At 37.3% G+C, this 19089-nt stretch overlaps 1 protein-coding gene across 1 annotated transcript in view; it reads right to left on the reverse strand.

The window, feature by feature from the left end:
• Positions 1-10734: 10734 nt before the first annotated feature.
• Positions 10735-19089, reverse strand: part of TRHR (thyrotropin releasing hormone receptor) — a 46591-nt gene continuing 38236 nt past the window's right edge. Inside the window, exon 3 of the mRNA XM_015070422.3 lies at positions 10735-13534. Coding sequence (XP_014925908.1) covers positions 13127-13534 — 408 coding nt within the window. The 3' untranslated portion in view covers positions 10735-13126. The remainder of the gene's footprint in view (positions 13535-19089) is intronic.

The raw sequence follows: 19089 nt of genomic DNA on the forward strand, positions 1-19089 counted from the left end.
GACTGAATTCCCTTTCCGATTTTATAGATAGATGGCCCTTACCTCAACTTCTTTCTCAGTGCTTGCTTTGTGGAAGCAGCAGTTTTGATGCTGCATCTCAATCCCTCTAGCTCTTCTAGGTGTTACTCTATTTACTATATAATGCCAGTCACAAGACATAACAATATTCATTTTTATAAAAATCCAAACGTATGTAACTGACATAAGAAATGAAAGGGCAGCAATTCATACTGGTTCAAACTAATAATGTACATCACCCTGTTATCAGCAAACAGAAGGACAGTATGAAGTAGAACCTGGATGAACAATGCGTGATGTGGGTCAACTTGGCAAATGTCCAATTTGAAAGAAGCTGTAGTCCACCATTTGGCTACCAAAATCAGTGTTTCCCCACCCTTCATATCTTGGCATTAAAATGAATGTGTTCAATGTTCCATGCAAAGGCACTGATTCTTGCAGCTGTCTCAAGTCCTTCTGGTAACTCATTACATCCTTCCCAGAGAAAATGATCGTGAATGAAATAAGGGCACTTTTATTAAATACTGAATATTAAACACTAAAAGAACTTTTTCCCCAATAGGTCCAACACAGAATATGCTATTTAGAAGAGTTATTTTCATTGACCCTGGGTTTATGGCGGTGTCTCAGGATATTTCTGTATATCTCTGTCCAGTCACAGCTGAGAGCATTAAGAAGCTAAACAAACAAAAAATGAATATTCTAATAGTTATTATTGTCACCCATTTTCATTTTTTCCCCCAAGTTCAAGAGTTAGTCTTTCTCAGAATTTGGAAGTTGCCACAACCATGTCACCTACCATAATAAGACATGTGATATTCAAGGTTAGTGTGGTATAAAAATTGAAACACCATTTTAATGATCAATGCTGGAGTTTCTCTGAGAGTAAGTTGGTGAAGGCAGTCATTAGAAACACCTTGGAGTTAACTAGAGTCCATTTTATTATACCTGAGAATGACCAAAGTTGTATACTAGATACATAATATATTTTAGATGATGAATAAATGTGTGGATAAAGTGAAGAAACAAAGATGTCTATGGTTATTCTCAGCTTCCTATTATTTTATACTTATGTAAATTCTGTAATCTGGGAGTGTGTGTGTGTTTGGGATTAGGATGGAGCTTTTCTGGTTTACACTGCTATGTAACAAAATATGAAGCTGACTGACTCCAGTGAGAGCATGCAAAAAAATCCCTGTTGCACTTGAATTATAATTTGACAGTTATACACTTTGTTAGTGATTCTGATAAGAGGATTGGCCTAATTTTTCCATTTGATTAATTTCTTAAACAAAACTATAAATGTCAAAATGATTTTGGGACTCATAGGGGAAACATTCTAGATCAAACTGCTTTCCTCTTGGACTTTCATTATCAACATTAAAAATTTTTGTAATAGACAAATTATTTTGGAATAGTTTAGATTTAAAGACAGGTTCAAAGTGAGTACTATCACTCTGCTTACTTTCTATTCATTCTAAACCAGAAACAAGTTAAGCAAAATAGTATTTGTCTTAGCTCATTTGCGCTGCTATGATAGAATACCATAGACTGAACGGCTTATAAACCAGAGAAATTTTTCATAGTTCTTGAGTCTGGGAACTCCAAGATCAAGGTACTGATAGATTTGGTGTCTCCTGTATAGATGGTAGCCTTGCTATGCCCTAATCATGAAGAAGGAGCAAGGAAGCTTCTGGGGTCTCTTTATTAGGGCACAAATCTCATTCATGAAGGCTGTGGCCTCATGACCTAATTACCTCCTGAAGGCCCCACCCTCAAATACCATCACTTTGGGGGGTAGAATTTCAACATATGAATTTCAGGCAGATACAAATATTTAATCCATAATGTATTATTATTTTCATGCCTGATAGTTTCAGGATGTGTTTGTTTGAAAGAAAACAGCCCAACAAAATTCCACTTTTGAATGAGCACTACCTGATTTAGACTGTTATTTTTGTTTTTGATGTTTTATTGCAAACAAGTGAATTTTCCACTTTTCTACCACACTCTTCTGTCACCACACCACCTTATGCCTTCTTCGTTTGTTGAGGTGTGTTTTGAATGCCTCCCTTTCTGTCTTTTCCACCTGATACCTTCTCTGCTCTTTCGTATCTTACTACCATTGAATGTTCAGTTCATGTCCCACCACCTCTCCAAGGCCTCCTCTTGCTGGCTTAACCTGGAGTACTTTCTATCTCTTCTTAACTTCTTTTGGCAACTACTGTCTGTTTGTAAATAATTGGGGAATTCACCATGCATTTCTCTTTTATTTCTCTTGGCATTTTGAACTGCTAGTTAAATCTTGTGCTGTTACCTAAATTTTAAATGTTTGCATTTGGTCTTTTCAGCCAGATCATAAATTATTGAGGACAATTCTTAATTGCCTTTTTTAAAATCGTAGCACATAGGAAAGTGCTTTATACACAACATTTCTCAGTGAATATTTGTAACTTGATATGGCTGGAATTCCTTGTTTTGAGTCTGATTAGTAATGATTAGTGTTGAATGTATATCCTTGGTCATGTATCTTATCACTACTTTTATGTATAATTTAATTTAATCCTCACAGTGCATGAATAAATCAGGTGTTTCTATCTCTGTTTTACAGATGCAATGATTTTATGTTGGGTTACATACTTACAAATTGCATAAGGGAGAATGAGGGGACAAAAATGAATTGATAGGACCTAATGTGGTTCAATAGTTACAGAGAAACAGCGTTTTTTTTGTGAATCATAAACTGTGATATATTAGAGGTGTAATAACTGATATACACATGCAATGTTAGCTCTTTGAGATTTTAGAAAGCAATCTCTGATTGGAAATACAATAAGATCTATTCTTGGTGTCATTTTTTGATGATGGCAACTGACCTACTGCTTATTAGACATCCATTTAAAAAATCGTAGCACTGAATGGTACCTAAAGCAAAGCATCAGACAAGGATCTGGGTGGAATCATTTGAAGGTAAATTCAGGAAGCAGAAGTGAGAAAGTTGGGAAATTGGGACAAGGAAGGCAGAGAAGTTAATGAAGGGTATGTTTCTGAATTGGTTGCTAATAAGGAGAATGGAGGCTCCACCATGCTGAAGAACTAAAGAACCATTTTGAAGATGTCTCAGAAATATTCCACCAAAAGAGAGCGTGGAGCATGTATCCATCATTTCTTTTCTCTCACTGTTTCCATCGCTTTTCCCTTATCATTTCTTGTCCCTCACTGAAGAGGCATTAACTCTTTTCTAATCCTTGGCTACCTATGCTCAAGCTGAGTAGTTTCCACAGCTTTGGAGAAGGCTGTGACGAAGAAAAGCAACCTCTCTGGAAAACAGTGTCAAGGTCCTCAAAAAATTAAAAATAGACCTACCCTATGACCCAGCAGTAGCACTGCTAGGAATTTACCCAAGGGATACAGGAGTACTGATGCATAGGGGCACTTGTACCCTAATGTTTATAGCAGCACTCTCAACAATAGCCAAATTATGGAAAGAGCCTAAATGTCCATCAACTGATGAATGGATAAAGAAATTGTGGTTTATATACACAATGGAGTGCTACGTGGCAATGAGAAAGAATGAAATATGGCCTTCTGTAGCAACATGGATGGAACTGGAGAGTGTTATGCTAAGTGAAATAAGTCAGACAGAGAAGGACAGATTCCATATGTTTTCACTCCTATGTGGATCCTGAGAAACTTAACAGATGACCATGGGGGAGAGGAAGAAAACAAAATGATTAGAGATGGAGGGAGCCAAAACATAAGAGACTCCTAAAAACTGAGAACAAACTGAGGGTTTATGGGGGGTGGGAGGGAGGAGTGAGTGCGTGATGGGTATTGAGGGCACCTGTTGGGATGAGTACTAGTTGTTGTATGGAAACCAATTTGACAATAAATTTCATAATAAAAAAAAAAGAAAGAAAAGCAGTCACCTTGGTTTGCTGGATATGGGAGAGTAGCCTTGTGTGAGGAGCTGTTCACCACAGCTGTGCTGAAATAACAGGAGCTAAAGAGGAGATGGCGCACAAGGCTCCACAAGTGGCTGCTACCCACAAAGCAGACCTATTTGCACAGATTCATCTACGTTATCTCACCTCGTATAACAAATCTAGAAGCAAATTTGGCAGTTTTGTGGAGTTTATGGGGTAGACACATTGAATACTGAGTAGATTTTCATGTCAGAGGAAACAGTATTGAATCATGAACCTGAATGTTTTAAGATTAACATGAATAAGTGGGTGGTGTTTGAGATTTAGGAGGTCTGGGACTTTTCAGTGTGTATATGCAACCTACAAACTTAATAGGTATTATCTGTGGTATAAAATTCTTTCTTTTCGTTAAATTTAGTTCTTTAATAAACACAGTCATATACATCCCTTAATAGATATAGTGGAGCATTCCTTTTATGCCAGGCACTGTACTAGTCACTGCACTTTGCTGACCACAGGGAGCAAACACATGTCCTCATTGATTTTTTACAGCGTTTTCAGGAGTTCTGAGAAAGAGGAATATGCTACTTGGTATAATCCCACTATACTAATTATCTGGAGAGACTAAGAAAAATTTACATAGGATGCAAGTACTAAGCATCATATATAAGAACAAATACTTTGAAAGGTAGGTAGTGTTAGTGGTAGCAACAGTGTTTTATTATTGAATAAAGAGACTCAAAGAATCCTCTTTTGTTCACTGAGTGCTACCGGGCTTCAAGTATATTTTTTATTTACTTTTCCACGTGTTCTTCAAGTGTGGAAGAGTGAGGTCATTCAAGTGAAGCTTGAGATTTACTTCATCAAGCATTTCCTTTTACATGCCCAAATGAACTTTATCAAATGGAGTCTGTTTACTAGAATGATGGCTCCAGGGACTAACTAAACCCACTTTCACACAGAGCTGAACTTTATAGTCTGTGTATTTTTGCCCTATTTCACATATATTGGAGATTACTTGGAATCAAAAGGTAATGGAGCAATCGGCTTTACAATAACATACAAGTATTTGAGTTTACTTTGCTATTGTTTAAAAAGAGACAGAGACATTTGAAAGAATTACTTCAACAGTGTTGCTCAAACTTCAGCTTATTTAACCCTTATGGTTTTTGTCTTAGAACAACATTAAGTGAGTTCATTAATATGAATGACATCATGAATTTGATGAGGTAGTTATATTTATTCATTCCAATACACATTAAACTTATTATTAAAATTGGAAATGTCTGTGTATTACTTATAATCATCTCAAAACAAATAAACAAACAAACAAACAAACAAACAAACAAACCCTCAGTGCTCATGTTGAGTGCCACTGGATTAAAATGAAGTCTTCTAGGCAAGTGGTTTAGGGTTAAGTTACACCCAAAATTAAATAATTAGGAAAAAAAGAAAGCTAAAGAGCCAGACCTTTCAGTTTGATTCTTTATTGTTCACAGTACACATATTGGAACACACACACACAGTTTCTCACAGCAGCACACATAATACTGCACTTTCTTATAGAAGAGTCTTTGTCCCTCATGGACACAGCAGTTAATTCCCACGAAGCGAGTCAGCATATAACTTTCTAAAACTGATAGAAGGAAGCCAGTACATTCAGAAGCACACCATAAGCAACATGCAGGTCTTTGATGTTGTCAGAAGTAATCTGAAGCTAAGCAGTACATGCTTTTTGATTTTATATTTAATCCTGAAGCTTAAGTTCGTGAAGGGCCTAGGTTCCTGAGCTAGCTCTGATCTCTATGTTTATCACAATTTGATAAGTCCAGAGTTGTTACGGACCCTTGAATAATATACATAGGTATAAATACTTTTATATATTGTGACAATATGATATAGAAACAACACATATGTATACACATATATTTTTCACTTGGAATTTCAAGACTATAAGAACGCTTTTAGAATTATAACACTTATGAGACAGTGTAGTATATTTTCTATAGATAGCAAAATTCACAAAGTTTAGAAAACAAACAGTGCTGACCTAGAAGCTTTTATTTCCCTCCATATTCATATTCATATTCATAGCATATGGGTGAATATTTTCTCACCAAAAATAACTTGACTTCATTCATTTTTTCCCCTTACTTGGGGCTTTATTGGTGGTGGCAAATATAAAGGACTAGCTGTCTTCCTTGATTAACCCCTTAGGAAATGGACTTGCTTCAATTTTTTTTTAACGTTTAATTTTGAGACAGAGACAGACAGAGCATGAACAGGGGAGGGGCAGAGAGAGAGGGAGACACAGAATCTGAAACAGGCTTCAGGATCTGAGTGGTCAGCACAGAGCCCGACCCGGGGCTCAAACTCATGGACCGTGAGATCATGACCTGAGCCGAAGTCGGACGCTTAACTGACCAAGCCACCCAGGCGCCCATGAAAATGGGCTTGCTTCAGATATCTATCCTTAATGTCCAGAGGTCTTCTCTAAGATCTATTGTGTCTCCCTGCCTTCACTCATCTTATTTCTCCCATGTGAACTGTTTTTCCTTTAATGACCTAAATCAAATGTATCCTTAAAAGAAGTCCTATCTTTTTTCCAAAGTCCTGCTTAATTAATCCAAGTCCCACTGAGGCCCCTTTTCCTCTGAGGCACTCAGTTATTTATAGTCTGAAATCATACAACTTGGCTTCCAATTACATATTCAGTATTTCTTATGTATTTCTTTGTTCATATGTTGTCACTAAATTATAATCTCCTGGGGACAAAGACAATGTGTTTGCCTTCTTAATTTTTCACTATTAAATTAGGAGAATTATTAAATTAGGAGATGAAAGTGCTACTGAAATTTCAAGCATTATGCATATATAAGGGGTTGTTCTGACCACGATCCAGTACACTTAATACACTTAATGCACTGCCTTTCACTGAAAGGAAACTGTTTAAAAACAAACAAAAAAACCCAAATAGAACTAGTTACCTTATTGTGAGGATAGGTTTATAGGCAAATTGGGCATCATCACCAGATTTTAAAATATATTCCTTAGTTTGGGATTCGTTGATTTGTTCATCCATTTAACAGACAGAGACATCATCCAAGTCTAAATAACTTGTGGAATACAAAGATGAAATAGGCTTACTCTCAAGAGATTTTCCATGTAGTTGTTTATTAAGAATTGTGCAATAAGTAAGAGCCCCGAAGGCTCTACCTGAGGGACCAGCACTCAGTGGTTTTCAAGATGTGGTCGGGGACTACAGGCATTAAAATCACCTAATAAGTGAGAATCTATTGGGGCAGGGCCAAATAAAGTACATTTTAAGATAAGTTTCCAGGTAATTCTTAAATGTACCAAAGTGGGAATGGTTTATTATTCCTGGCTATGGAGTGAACACTTAGCTTCTCACTGGAGCACTTAATGTCATTCCAGAAATATAGAGAATGTTCTTGTTGACTTCTGAATTCAGACCTCTAGTTAGGTGGATTCTTATTCTATTGCCATGTTGTATCTGTTTTTCTATTTTGTTTTTAAAATTTTTTTTTAACGTTTATTTATTTTTGAGACAGAGAGAGACAGAGCATGAACGGGGGAGGGTCAGAGAGAGGGAGACACAGAATCTGAAACAGGCTCCAGGCTCTGAGCTGTCAGCACAGAGCCCAACGCGGGGCTCAAACTCACGGACCGTGAGATCATGACCTGAGCTGAAGTTGGTCGTCCAAACGACTGAGCCACCCAGGCGCCCCTGTTTTTCTATTTTGGAAAGTCTCCATTTTTATCAGTATCAGTCCATAACATTCTTGAGAAAGTTCATACTCTCTCTTTGTTGCAAGTCAAAGAAAAGTCATATGAACAAAAGGTCCATTATTCTGAGAGGAACAAAATAATCACTTATGAATGTTGCTTCAGGTATCAAATAAGTTGCAGCTCTAGCCAGCTCCACTGCTTAGCACATCCTTCTATTATAATTTTCAAGGTACTTTCATTTCCATTATCCTAGTTGAGAGCCTGTGGTATGGACTTGACCCAGATGTTCCTCCATGAGGTCATACAGGCAACCATTATGTGAATTTGCTCTTTATTGGTCACAAAACTGTCTTTTGTTTTCTTGCTGGATCCAGATTTGACAGTTATAACAATGTGTTGTCCCAGCTGTACCATTTCACTGAGCCCCTTTATTTTTCCGGACCTGATTTCTGGAACATAAATCATTCACTCCAGATTGGATTTTCCATGAATGTATTTGGTATAGAAGAATGTAAATAGGCCTAACAACACTGTAGACAAATATTTACAGCTACTCTTTTCAAAAGAGATTATTTGAATATTAGAATTAGAACCATCAAGATTTATATTACATCAGATAGCTAACCATCTCAGAAACAAAACTATTCCCCAATGTGCAACTTTGTAAATGAGATCTTCTGCTGAGTGATTTGAGATTATTCTTATAGACCAAACATATAAACAAAAAATTACAGGGCCTTATCTGACCTTTTCCCCCCTGTGTAATCAATGAAATTAACATTTAAATTAATTGATACTTCTAAATATAATTCATAAAATAGAATCACAATACATAAACTATTCTAACAACTGCTTCTTAAAAAAACATTTCTGACATCTCCAATTCATATTCTAAATATTGCCAACAGTTATATCTTGAGATATCACATTGGTTTTGTATTTCCTCACTGGATTGTGAGATCCTTAAGAATAGGAAGAGCCGTTTGTTCCCTTAAACGAATTCCTGCAGTAGTTTTCATTTATGAAGCCACTATTGGCTTCTCACTGCAGCTCTGAAATGCCAAACCTCGGCTTGTTTCTGTGAGGAAAAAGCCACATCAAGCAGCTCAACACCACACCTGAGCCCCACTGTGATGCCAGAAGCATCAGTTTTCCCATACTTGAAACATGATCTCAAGAAAGTGTTCAGAAGAACAAGATATTTTCTTACATATAAATATATTTGAAAGAATATTTACACTTTCACTTAATTCATGTCCAGGTTTAGTCTTGGATGATAGTCTGATGAAATAAAGTCCGATGAAATTGCCTGTTCAGAGGAAAGTCATCTTTTAGGAGAAACAAAAACTTGATAGGCAGGAGGGGGGAGGAAGGGAGGAGAGAAAAATGTATTTGTTACTATAGAGCTCTGTAAGACTTTTTCATGAGTATTATTCTAAACACTTACATTCCCTCAGCCAAATCTTGGTTTGGATGGCTATTTACTGTGGACAACTAAAGATAAGAAAAAAATAAATTGCAAGAGATTTTCATCCTCTGCTTCCTTCAAGAGAAATGAGTGATTCCAAACATTTGAAAAAAAAATTTTCTTTGAACCTAGGGCTGACTAGTTGTTTCTGGATGCTCTCTCTTTCACATTGAATGTCCTTATTCCATGCATGAAGATTCCAACTCCTTTGTGAGTTGTAGTTGAGAGGCAAAAATAATGTTGACTACAGTATTTATAGAATTTACAGAATCATTGGTAGACAATTTAAAATCTGATTTTCCTCCAAAAAGTTAATCCTTTCTCTCTTCTATCAAATTTATAGATTTAACAGTTTATAGTGATGTAACTCCTTCAATCTTTAAGAGCAGACCAAAAGTGTTTGGATTCAGTTTTACTAAGATGTATTGTCCTTAGTATTCCAACACATTCAGCTGAGAATTATAGAATTCAAGTTTAAGATTCAGATTCAGTCACACTAAACCTTATGGCCATAGTTTTCCTTTTGCTTTACCAGTTATGTAGCTCAAACCAGCCACTTGTTTTGAAATATTTTCAAGGTGTATTGTTCTGTTCACTTAGCCCGTTTAAGGGTGACGATGGTTTGGACTTCTCTCATTTCTCTTCAAAATACCTGTGTTGGAATTAAACTCTAGAAATACACTCCCAATACAGATGGAAGAAATCTTAAGAGGTAATTTACGTTTGCTTGTTTTATTTGTAATCTGTGACCTTTACCTAATTACCTCAGGTGCAAGATCTAACCAAAGACACTCAACAATTAATGAAATTGGAAGTAATAAAATAACCCAAGGGATTTTATTAAGGGAGGCCTTTAATAATATTGCTCTACTGCATCAGCAATTTTTTTCAAGTTCTTTATTTTTCATTTGATGGTGTATTAAGTTTTTATGATTTATGGAAATACTTTATGATTTAGTACGGTGTGATAAAGAATACTTTAGAAAGTCATATCTTTTCTGTGTAAACCCAGTTATCTATTGGACATTGCATGGGAACATTTAATTTCATAATGACATTTGCTTTAGAGTTGAAACACTATGAACTATGTTCTTTTGAATGTCCCATGTGGTCTAAAACTAACAGGTTATTAAAAGTGGAAATGGAGGGGCGCCTGGGTGGCACAGTTGGTTAAGCGTCTGACTTCAGCCAGGTCATGATCTCGCGGTCCGTGAGTTCGAGCCCCGCGTCGGGCTGTGGGCTGATGGCTCAGAGCCTGGAGCCTGGAGCCTGTTTCCGATTCTGTGTCTCCCTCTCTCTCTGCCCCTCCCCCATTCATGCTCTGTCTCTCTCTGTCCCAAAAATAAATAAATGTTGAAAAAAAAATTTTTAAAAAAAAGTGGAAATGGAAAGACTGAGCCCATCAATGAAATTTCCAATGGTGGGCAGAGTATATTGTGTTCTGTGTACAACATGTAAAACTAATTGTAATTATTTTTCAACATCTAATATTACCACTTAGCAAAAATATATATATATATATATATATATATATATATATATATATATATATAGTTTAGTTATTTAGGCCATCAGTTCACAAGCTGCTATTAACATGCTGGATTGAAAAAAGAGAAACAAAAAAGAAACACATTTTTCATTTTCAGTATCTACACAATTTAGAGAAGCTGTATCAATCCCTGATCCTTGGTTTTAGCATCAGAGAAATAAATCACAGCTATAGTGAGACTGTGATGAAGATAATGTGATTTAAGTATCTACCAGCAAGCCTGAGACATGCTCAGTAGATGCTCAATGATATCAGCTCCTTTCCCTAATGAAAAAAGCTAATATATTCCAATGCCTTCTGTTAAGCAATTTATGCACACGTGAGTATGAGTTTGTATGCATCTGCACATGTGCCTGTGTGATTTGGGGTTGGGTCACTCTGGTGCTTCTATTCATATGATTCTAAGCTTAATATTTAGTCCAGGATGAAAAGTCAGTTAAAATAGATTTCTTGGTATCATACAGATAGACTTTTAGTGTATTTCCTATAGATATTTGCTTGCATTTGCTTACTCATACAGGGACAGGATAAGAATGTCTTCCTGGAGGAGATGAGGCCAGTTTTCTCAAAAGCATATTCTGCTCTGATGCTCTAGATAGCAGAGTCTCCATGTAGCAGCATTTTAAAACTGAAGTTTCCAACAGAGAAATGATGTATTCTTCATAAAGAAGGTGGGGAGGGGTCATTGTCATTAGCAATTAGGTCTCAAAAAAATCCATGAAATAGGAATATTGGCTGGAGCGAGGAAGATGCCAGTCTATGGGGCACCCAGGACTTTTTGACTGTGTCATCAAAAATGAAATATTACTGAACCATCACCAAGGAGATACACTTGGAGATGCTGATTGACCAAATACCAGTAGGTGAGTCATCTGGAAGGAATTAAAGTAGGATCTTGACACTATGTCTTGGACAGATTCACATTCATACCTCTCTCATAATCACAGGAATAGAATAGCAGGTCTAAGTCATACCTAGAAAAAGATATCAATAATGAGATGAAATCAGTTTTAGCTCTATTGAAAGTAAAGCCAACAGACTTTTGCATTGTTTTGACTTAAAATCTGTAAACAAAATATCACTAGCATAAAAACAACAACAACAACAACAACAACAACCTTCCAAATCTACAAATGACAAGCAGGTGGGAAGGAAAGGTGGTTGCAGACAAATTAAAAGTCCATAGACTACAATGCTCTGTGGGGAGTCTTCATCTGGAAGTGTAATAGTCAGACTCTGGCTGACTTATAACAGCAACAAAGCTCTTGAGCATGCTTCAAACTTTTTAAGCTAGATTGACTAGAAGGATTCGCTTGACATGGCTCAGTAGTTTATACACAAAGAATGCTCAAAAAGGATTTTCTTCCTTAAAAATTTTAGAGAAAGAGTAAAACCTTATTTTAAATACTCACTCTTGTCCTGTCTCTGCATTTCAATATTACTCACACATTAGTTTGTATCTTCATAGTTATTTAATAGATTTCTCCTGTCTCACCCATCATTTAGGAGGTTCAAAGAGTTGGTTCAGAGTCGGATTCATCTAAAAATGAAATCTACATGTCTTCCCAACTTGTAATTCCAGCTATATTGAGGTTTATTTTCCATTAAAGTTGAATGATGACATCTACTTTATAAGACATAAGAATCTTCCAGGGGATGAAAGGTGCAGCATAGGGAAGATAGTCGATACTATTGTAATAGTGTTGTACGGGGACAGATGGTAGCTACGTTTCTGGTGAGCACAGCATAACATATCCAGCTGTCAAATCACTATGTTTTACACCTGAAACTAATGTAACACTGTGTGCCAGCTGTACTTGAATTAAAAAAAATCATCTCAGAATTTTATAAGCATTATGACATTTGTTTTTGTTTTTCATATAGTGAACATATTTGTCTGAAATCTCATTTTTACTCAATAAACAATTTTTTTCTATTTTCCCCTGTAGTTTCAGAGATGCATGAAATAGCACTGTACTTTGTTAAAATGAAATGTTAAATGCAAACATTTAAACACTTACATGTTGCAAATTACCAAATGGACAAGTAATTTGGGGGAGTTTGAGAAATTACATTTATTATGAATAATGTTAAATCGATGTCTAGATTTTATCTAAACTTCGCAGCCCCAGGAAATATAGTGAGTTTCTCAAATTAAATGGAAAGAGCTTCACTGTCAGTTTCTACCATTTGGCTCTTTCACAAATCTGCTTCATTTTTTTGTGAAACATTTTTGTGATACTAGAAGGAAAATATGAATCATGTGTTAAAGTATCTTGGGCCAGGATTTATTAGAACGTTGGCAAAGACTTTATCTGCTCTGTCTTCACGTACAAGTATTGGCTGTTTCCTCTTGGGCTGATAACGGCACAGATTCTCATTTACTTTGTGGTCCATTTTCTTCTTATTCATGAATCAGCTTTGATTAAAGGTTATTTCAGAAGCCAAGCAGGTATCATCAAAAGACACTTTTGTGGCAGACAAGTAAGTGTCAGTGACAGTGATATCATCAAGCTCTGTGCTGAAATGATCTGACTCCTTGATGACACTGTAATTTAGGGCCACACTGTAGTTAGCGGGTTTCTCCACTGGCTTCTGCTTGCAGTTGCAGAGCTTTCTGAAGGCTGCACGGAATTTCTGGGACATGAGATTATAAATCACTGGGTTGATGGCACTGTTGAGATAAATGCAAATTCTGCAAAAGAGCAAGAACCAATTTTCTTGGAAAGGGCTGGAGAGAAACGAGTTGACAACGACAAGAGTCCTGTAGGGCATCCATAAAAGGGCAAACAGAATTACAACCACTGCCAGCATCTTGGTGACCTATGGAGAAATAAAGAGAAATGCACTGCAAACACAAATGAAAATAGAACAAACAAATGAAAATAAAAATAACTCCCTCCCCCCACCCCCCTGCAATTAGTTCCCAAGATGTAGTCTGAGACAAGGACTTAAATGCAGGTGGTTTATTTGTGAGATCATCCCAGGAAACAGGATTAAGGGTAAAAAAAGAATGTGATGGAAGAGGAAAGCTAAGATGGGGTGATGGCTCCCACTGTGCATTTCAGGATTATCTGTCCAGGGAAAGAGAGGCCCTGGCATCTGTCCACTGGCTGCCATCTCCCTTTTGTTGAGGGGTACCCTTAGGGGCTTTAACTGGTCCATACATTCAGAATTCTCCTGCTTGGAAACTCCTGGGGGCTTTAGAAAGAAACTTGAGGCAGAGAAGCTAGACAGGGGACAGTGAACACCAGAAACAGGATGCTCTCTGCAAATAGGAACCATCCACTATAACAATGGCTGCAATCAGAGTCCAGCTGAGAGAATGTGACACAGGCCACCATAAATGTCTGTGACAAGTGTTGGGAAACCTAGGGCCTAATCCCATCTTTACTTACCTTATATATGGCCCTGAGAAATGATTTTAACCTTATAGCTTGTCTGCAAAATGGAGCCAGTATTGCTCCCTTAAATCCAAGGAGGAACGTAATAGTTTGAAAAGGAGAAAATGTCTTTTTAGAAAGCCAATGGTTATTGAATGTCTGCTATGTGCCAGACACTAGACTAACTGCTTTGCATATGTCACTACATTTAAAAAGCTGAAAACACAGGGTGCCTTGGTGGTGCAGTCAGTTAAGCCTCTGACTCTTGATTGTGGCTCACGTCATGAACTCACAATCATGGGATTGAGTCCTGTGTTGGGCTCCCCACTGGGTATGGAGTCTGCTTAAGATTCTCTCTCCCATGCTTGCTCACGCACATGCTTTCTCTCTCTCAAAAACAAACAAAAAACCCACATTTAAAAAAAGAGCTGAAAACCTCCTAAAATATGTATGGCATCTTCCACTTTTCAAGTTAGAAAACTAACGTGTAGGTGCTGGTGAGTACTTTGGCAGAAATGGCAGAGTCTTAGAGTTGGGATCGGAATCTAAGTCAGCCCAGATCCAAAGTTTTGCCCTTCTCAATGCACAACTTTCCTTCAGCGTAAAGGGAGATGCAAGATGGAGAAAATAAACTTTGAAATTTTACGTGGAGCTGACCTTACTCCTAAGAACAGCAATGCACAGGAGCTAGGACAATAGGTAGGATGGACTTGATATCCAAGATTGCCCAGGGACAAGATTACCAAATAGCATCGTTTAGAAGATTCTTCTCTCACCTTCATGCTTGGTGAGCAGCTGGGGCTTGACCTGGACCCAGGGTTAGGTCATTTGGCTTTGTCTATATTAAGTGGTTTTAAGACCTTAATGAAATCATTCATATGTACTTCCATTTCTCTATCTGAAAATACGCCTGATCATAGTGTTTCACTTACGTCATAGAGATATTAAGAAAATAAAATTTAAAAATAATGAACATGTTCAGGGCTTTGGAACTCTAAACCACTATGAAAATGCTATCCTTTGATTAGTGACAGTATAAAGAGGACACAATATTTCAATTCTGTGAAGGGCATATTAAAATTGTAGCTGTGGTTATCTTTTGGGTGGGGAAGGTAATTGATTGCTCTTCTTCTAAAGCAACACTTTACACATTTAAAAATAAGTTTTCAGGGGTGCCTGGCTGGCTCAGTTGGTGAAGCATGTGACTGATGATTTCGAGGTTGTAGATTTGAGCCCCATGTTGGGTGTAGAGATTACTGAAAAATAAGAAAAATCTTTAAATAAATAAATAAGTACATACATACATAATTTTCAGTTATTTTTAGTCTCTCACAGAGTTTGAGAATTTTCAGCTTCCTTGGCCCAGACCTTCTAGATGTTCTGAGCTTGAAAACTACCCCAAATGGAAGGAACTGATTCTTCCCTCCTCATCCCTCCAGACTTCCCAGCTGTTTTACTGAAGTTAATACCAGCAGCCTCTATCTTGTTCTGGCATCGAGGGGAATCCTGTTTTCAGAGAGGGCTTTTTAAAGTTCTTTAGTGTAGAAATAAAGATTCCGCATCTAGACATCTACTCTGTCATCAGTATCTACTATAAATTCATCTCCCTACCTTGTAATAGAATCTATACCTGGTAATAGAATCCATCAGGGTCTCCTGAGTTGGAATACCTCCTTTTATCTCTAGCACTTAAAAAAAATTTTTTTTTAACATTTATTCATTTTTGAAAGAGAGAGACAGAGTGTGAATGGGGAAGGGGCAGAGAGGGAGACACAGAATTCAAAGCAGGCTCCAGGCTCCAAGCTGTCAGCACGGAGCCCGATGTGAGGCTAGAACTCACAGACCATAAGATCATGATCTGAGCCAAAGTTGGCCCCCCAACCGACTGAGCCACCCAGGTGCCCCTATCCCTAGCACTTTTAACCTTCTGACACTGGGGCTCTGTTTCACTCTTAGCCATATCTCGTTTGCCTCAGCTAGGAATTCCCCTTGCATCCTACATTGTGGAAGTAGATACTTTCTTGCTGTTATTCTTTCCAGATCTATAGCAACTGTCTCTTTCCTTGACTCTCCAAATATAATCTATGGCTACAAATAGCCTTTGTCTGTCTTTCTTTCTTTCTTTCTTTCTTTCTTTCTTTCTTTCTTTCTTTCTTTCTTTCTTTCTTAAACCATTACAATCTCTTTTTGAACAACTCCTACTACTTCCTTGCAGTGATATCTATGAGCTATCCACCTCCTCTCAGGTTCCTGTTTCCTCCCTTCTAGGGCCATCTTATCACTTTCTTGAAGCTCTCCCTGCCCTCCAAGAATGGTCCCATGTCCCCTCTTCTGCTTCACTCATTGTACCCTGAGCTTCTCTTCAGACTCAGTGCACAGAGTTAACACTTCATATTTTGCTCGCTGTGGGTAGAGAAGTTGTTCCATGAGATGGTGTAATTTTCACATTGGTTCATATAATACCAAGTAAAATATTCCAGAGATTCTGACTTCTTTCAGAGATAAGAAGGATTTACTCAGTCAAGAGGTTAACTGAAGCCTAATGTTTTTCTAAGAAGATTTTTAAGATTATAAGTAAATACTTTAATTGGTCCTAGGAAATCACTTAATCCAGTGATTAAGTATTCTGAGCTTCAGAGGGAGCTACAGTAATTATCATCTTTGTCATCATCATCCCTGCCTTTGTCTTCTCTCTAGTACTCCAGGTTCTCTGACATCAGGTCACTGCTTCACACTCATTAACATCTTCCCACTCCTTGCCAAGGACTCAGCATTGGATATTTGAATCTGTGCTTCCTGAACGATGAGATTGGTACCATCACATTTAAGTTCTTTATGATGGCTCATCATAAAGGTACGTAAACATTATCTTATTTAATGCTTATAATAACTCCATGTGTAAGCTAGTGTTCGCTCCATTTTGCATATTGGGAAACTGGGGTTTAAAGAATCTGTGTGATTTGTCTAAGGACACTACATGAGTAGTGAGTGACAAAGTTGTGACTCAACCTAAGTCTACTTAAACCAAAACCCACGCTCCTTCCTTTATACTTTGCGCGCGCGCTCTCTCTCTCTCTCTCTCTCTCTCTCTGAAAGTCTTTTGCATTTCCAACTATGAGATTTCTACTGGGTTATCCCCATTCTGGTCACTTAAACCTTTAACTTCTTCTAAGTATAAATCCAACATACTTATTGCTGTTAAATTTCCAACTTAAAGGTTGAATTTCATCTGCCTTTGTGTTTTTCTCTACAATTGTCAGGTGAAACATTGAACCCACATTTAATAACTACCTACCTGTTTTCACTTAATGTCACTGAGGGAGCATTGTTTTTAAGAAAAGCAACATGCTTCAAGGTTAATATTTCTGCCATATGCTTCCACAGTTCCCCAGGAAAACTTTGACATCACTACCAAAACTTTTTATTGCAATGAGCTATATCTGTCCTCTTCTCCAATATATGGTAATCTTCTTCAGGGCATGGGTAAGTTTATTAATTTCTTTGTCCTCAGGGATTTAGTACAGTGTGTGACATAAGATAGCCCCCAGTAAATGCTGAATAAATTCAGGCATGGAAAGAATTATTTCAAAATATAGCCATGATCCTTTTCTGGATTGTAATTCTCTAACATATTGTTAGGGGATTTTTGCAAACATTTGACTTTGTAATATTAAAAAATCTGTTTTAAGTGGAGATTGGTTAATTAATGAGTTCTAAATACATTTCAGTTTTTGTTGAAATAAATATATTTTTAAAAATGTAAGGAAGTGTGGAGTGAAATATGTTTCTAAAATTGATGAACTGGAAAATACATCTCCAGCGGGATAATAGAGAATACATTTAACTCCACTTGTAATTATTTTTAGTTAATTCCCAGAATTTTTTATTGCATTTAATCACTTTCTAAAATATTCATAAGTTTTTAGTGTAACCATAGCTTGGATTTTAACAGCTCTTATTCAGTATAGAAGCAAACACCTAGGAAAAAATGTCCTGGTGTTTGTCTTTCATACCCAATTAATTTCACTGTGGTTGTTGAAGTTTTATTTTTGTTGCTATTCCTTATCACAAATAAAGTGACAAATATGCAAATTTGAAAATATCTTTGGGCCATTGTTTTTAAGCATTGACATTTTTGCTAGGGCAATGTATGGGATATGTGTTAAGGTGAAAGATTGCTTCTTTACAAGCCTCTGTACCAGAATGTGAAAGTCCTTGAGAAACAGTATGACACAATCTTCAGGGAAAAGGATTTCACAACATACTTTTGATTGGGAAGGAATTTATCCATTCATTTAGGAGATTCATTTGCATCCCTACTGGGTACCAGTCAATGTCCTGGCTCTTGAGGATTTGACGGTGGTCCAGAGAGACCTTGCCAACGGCTTCATGTACCTTATAATCTGATGGGCAGATAAAATACATTGTGATGAATCCTAAGACAGAGAAAAGTTTTGGTTCTATGAGAGTACCTGATCTGGAATTGAGGTTGAGTGGTGGTTTGTGACGGTTTTCTGGTCTCAGTGACATCTAAGCCAAAATCTGGAGGTAAAGAGAGGCAGGAAGAGTGTTCCTGAAGACACTGGATGTGTATGGTAACTGGAGGCATGAGATAGCGGGGCATATCATGGGGGCCCGAAGTGATTTAGTATGCAAGTCCCAATTGCAGATCATGTGACTAAATGGAGCTCTCTCTCTCTCTCTCTCTCTCTCTCTCTTCCTCTAGGAAGATTTACAAAAAGCCATTATTTTTATTACATTACAAAAGCTATCAGTTTTCTCTGATGAGGTGCTGTCACACTGTAGGGTGCCTGGCCTTCCATGGCTAGGCCAGAAGGAGAGATGGAGCTGCCAAAGGAGACACAGTGGTGAGTTCTGCAAATGTCAGCTCCATGAAGCCCCATTAGTCAATGAGGAGGTAGGCAGCCATTTTTGCACAATATACTGAGGGCAAGAAAAGGAAGCTGGAAAAGTCAATTGATTAAAACATAGTGT

The sequence above is a fragment of the Acinonyx jubatus genome, chromosome F2, assembly GCF_027475565.1.
Source record: "Acinonyx jubatus isolate Ajub_Pintada_27869175 chromosome F2, VMU_Ajub_asm_v1.0, whole genome shotgun sequence".
Classification (NCBI taxonomy): Eukaryota; Metazoa; Chordata; class Mammalia; order Carnivora; family Felidae; genus Acinonyx; species Acinonyx jubatus.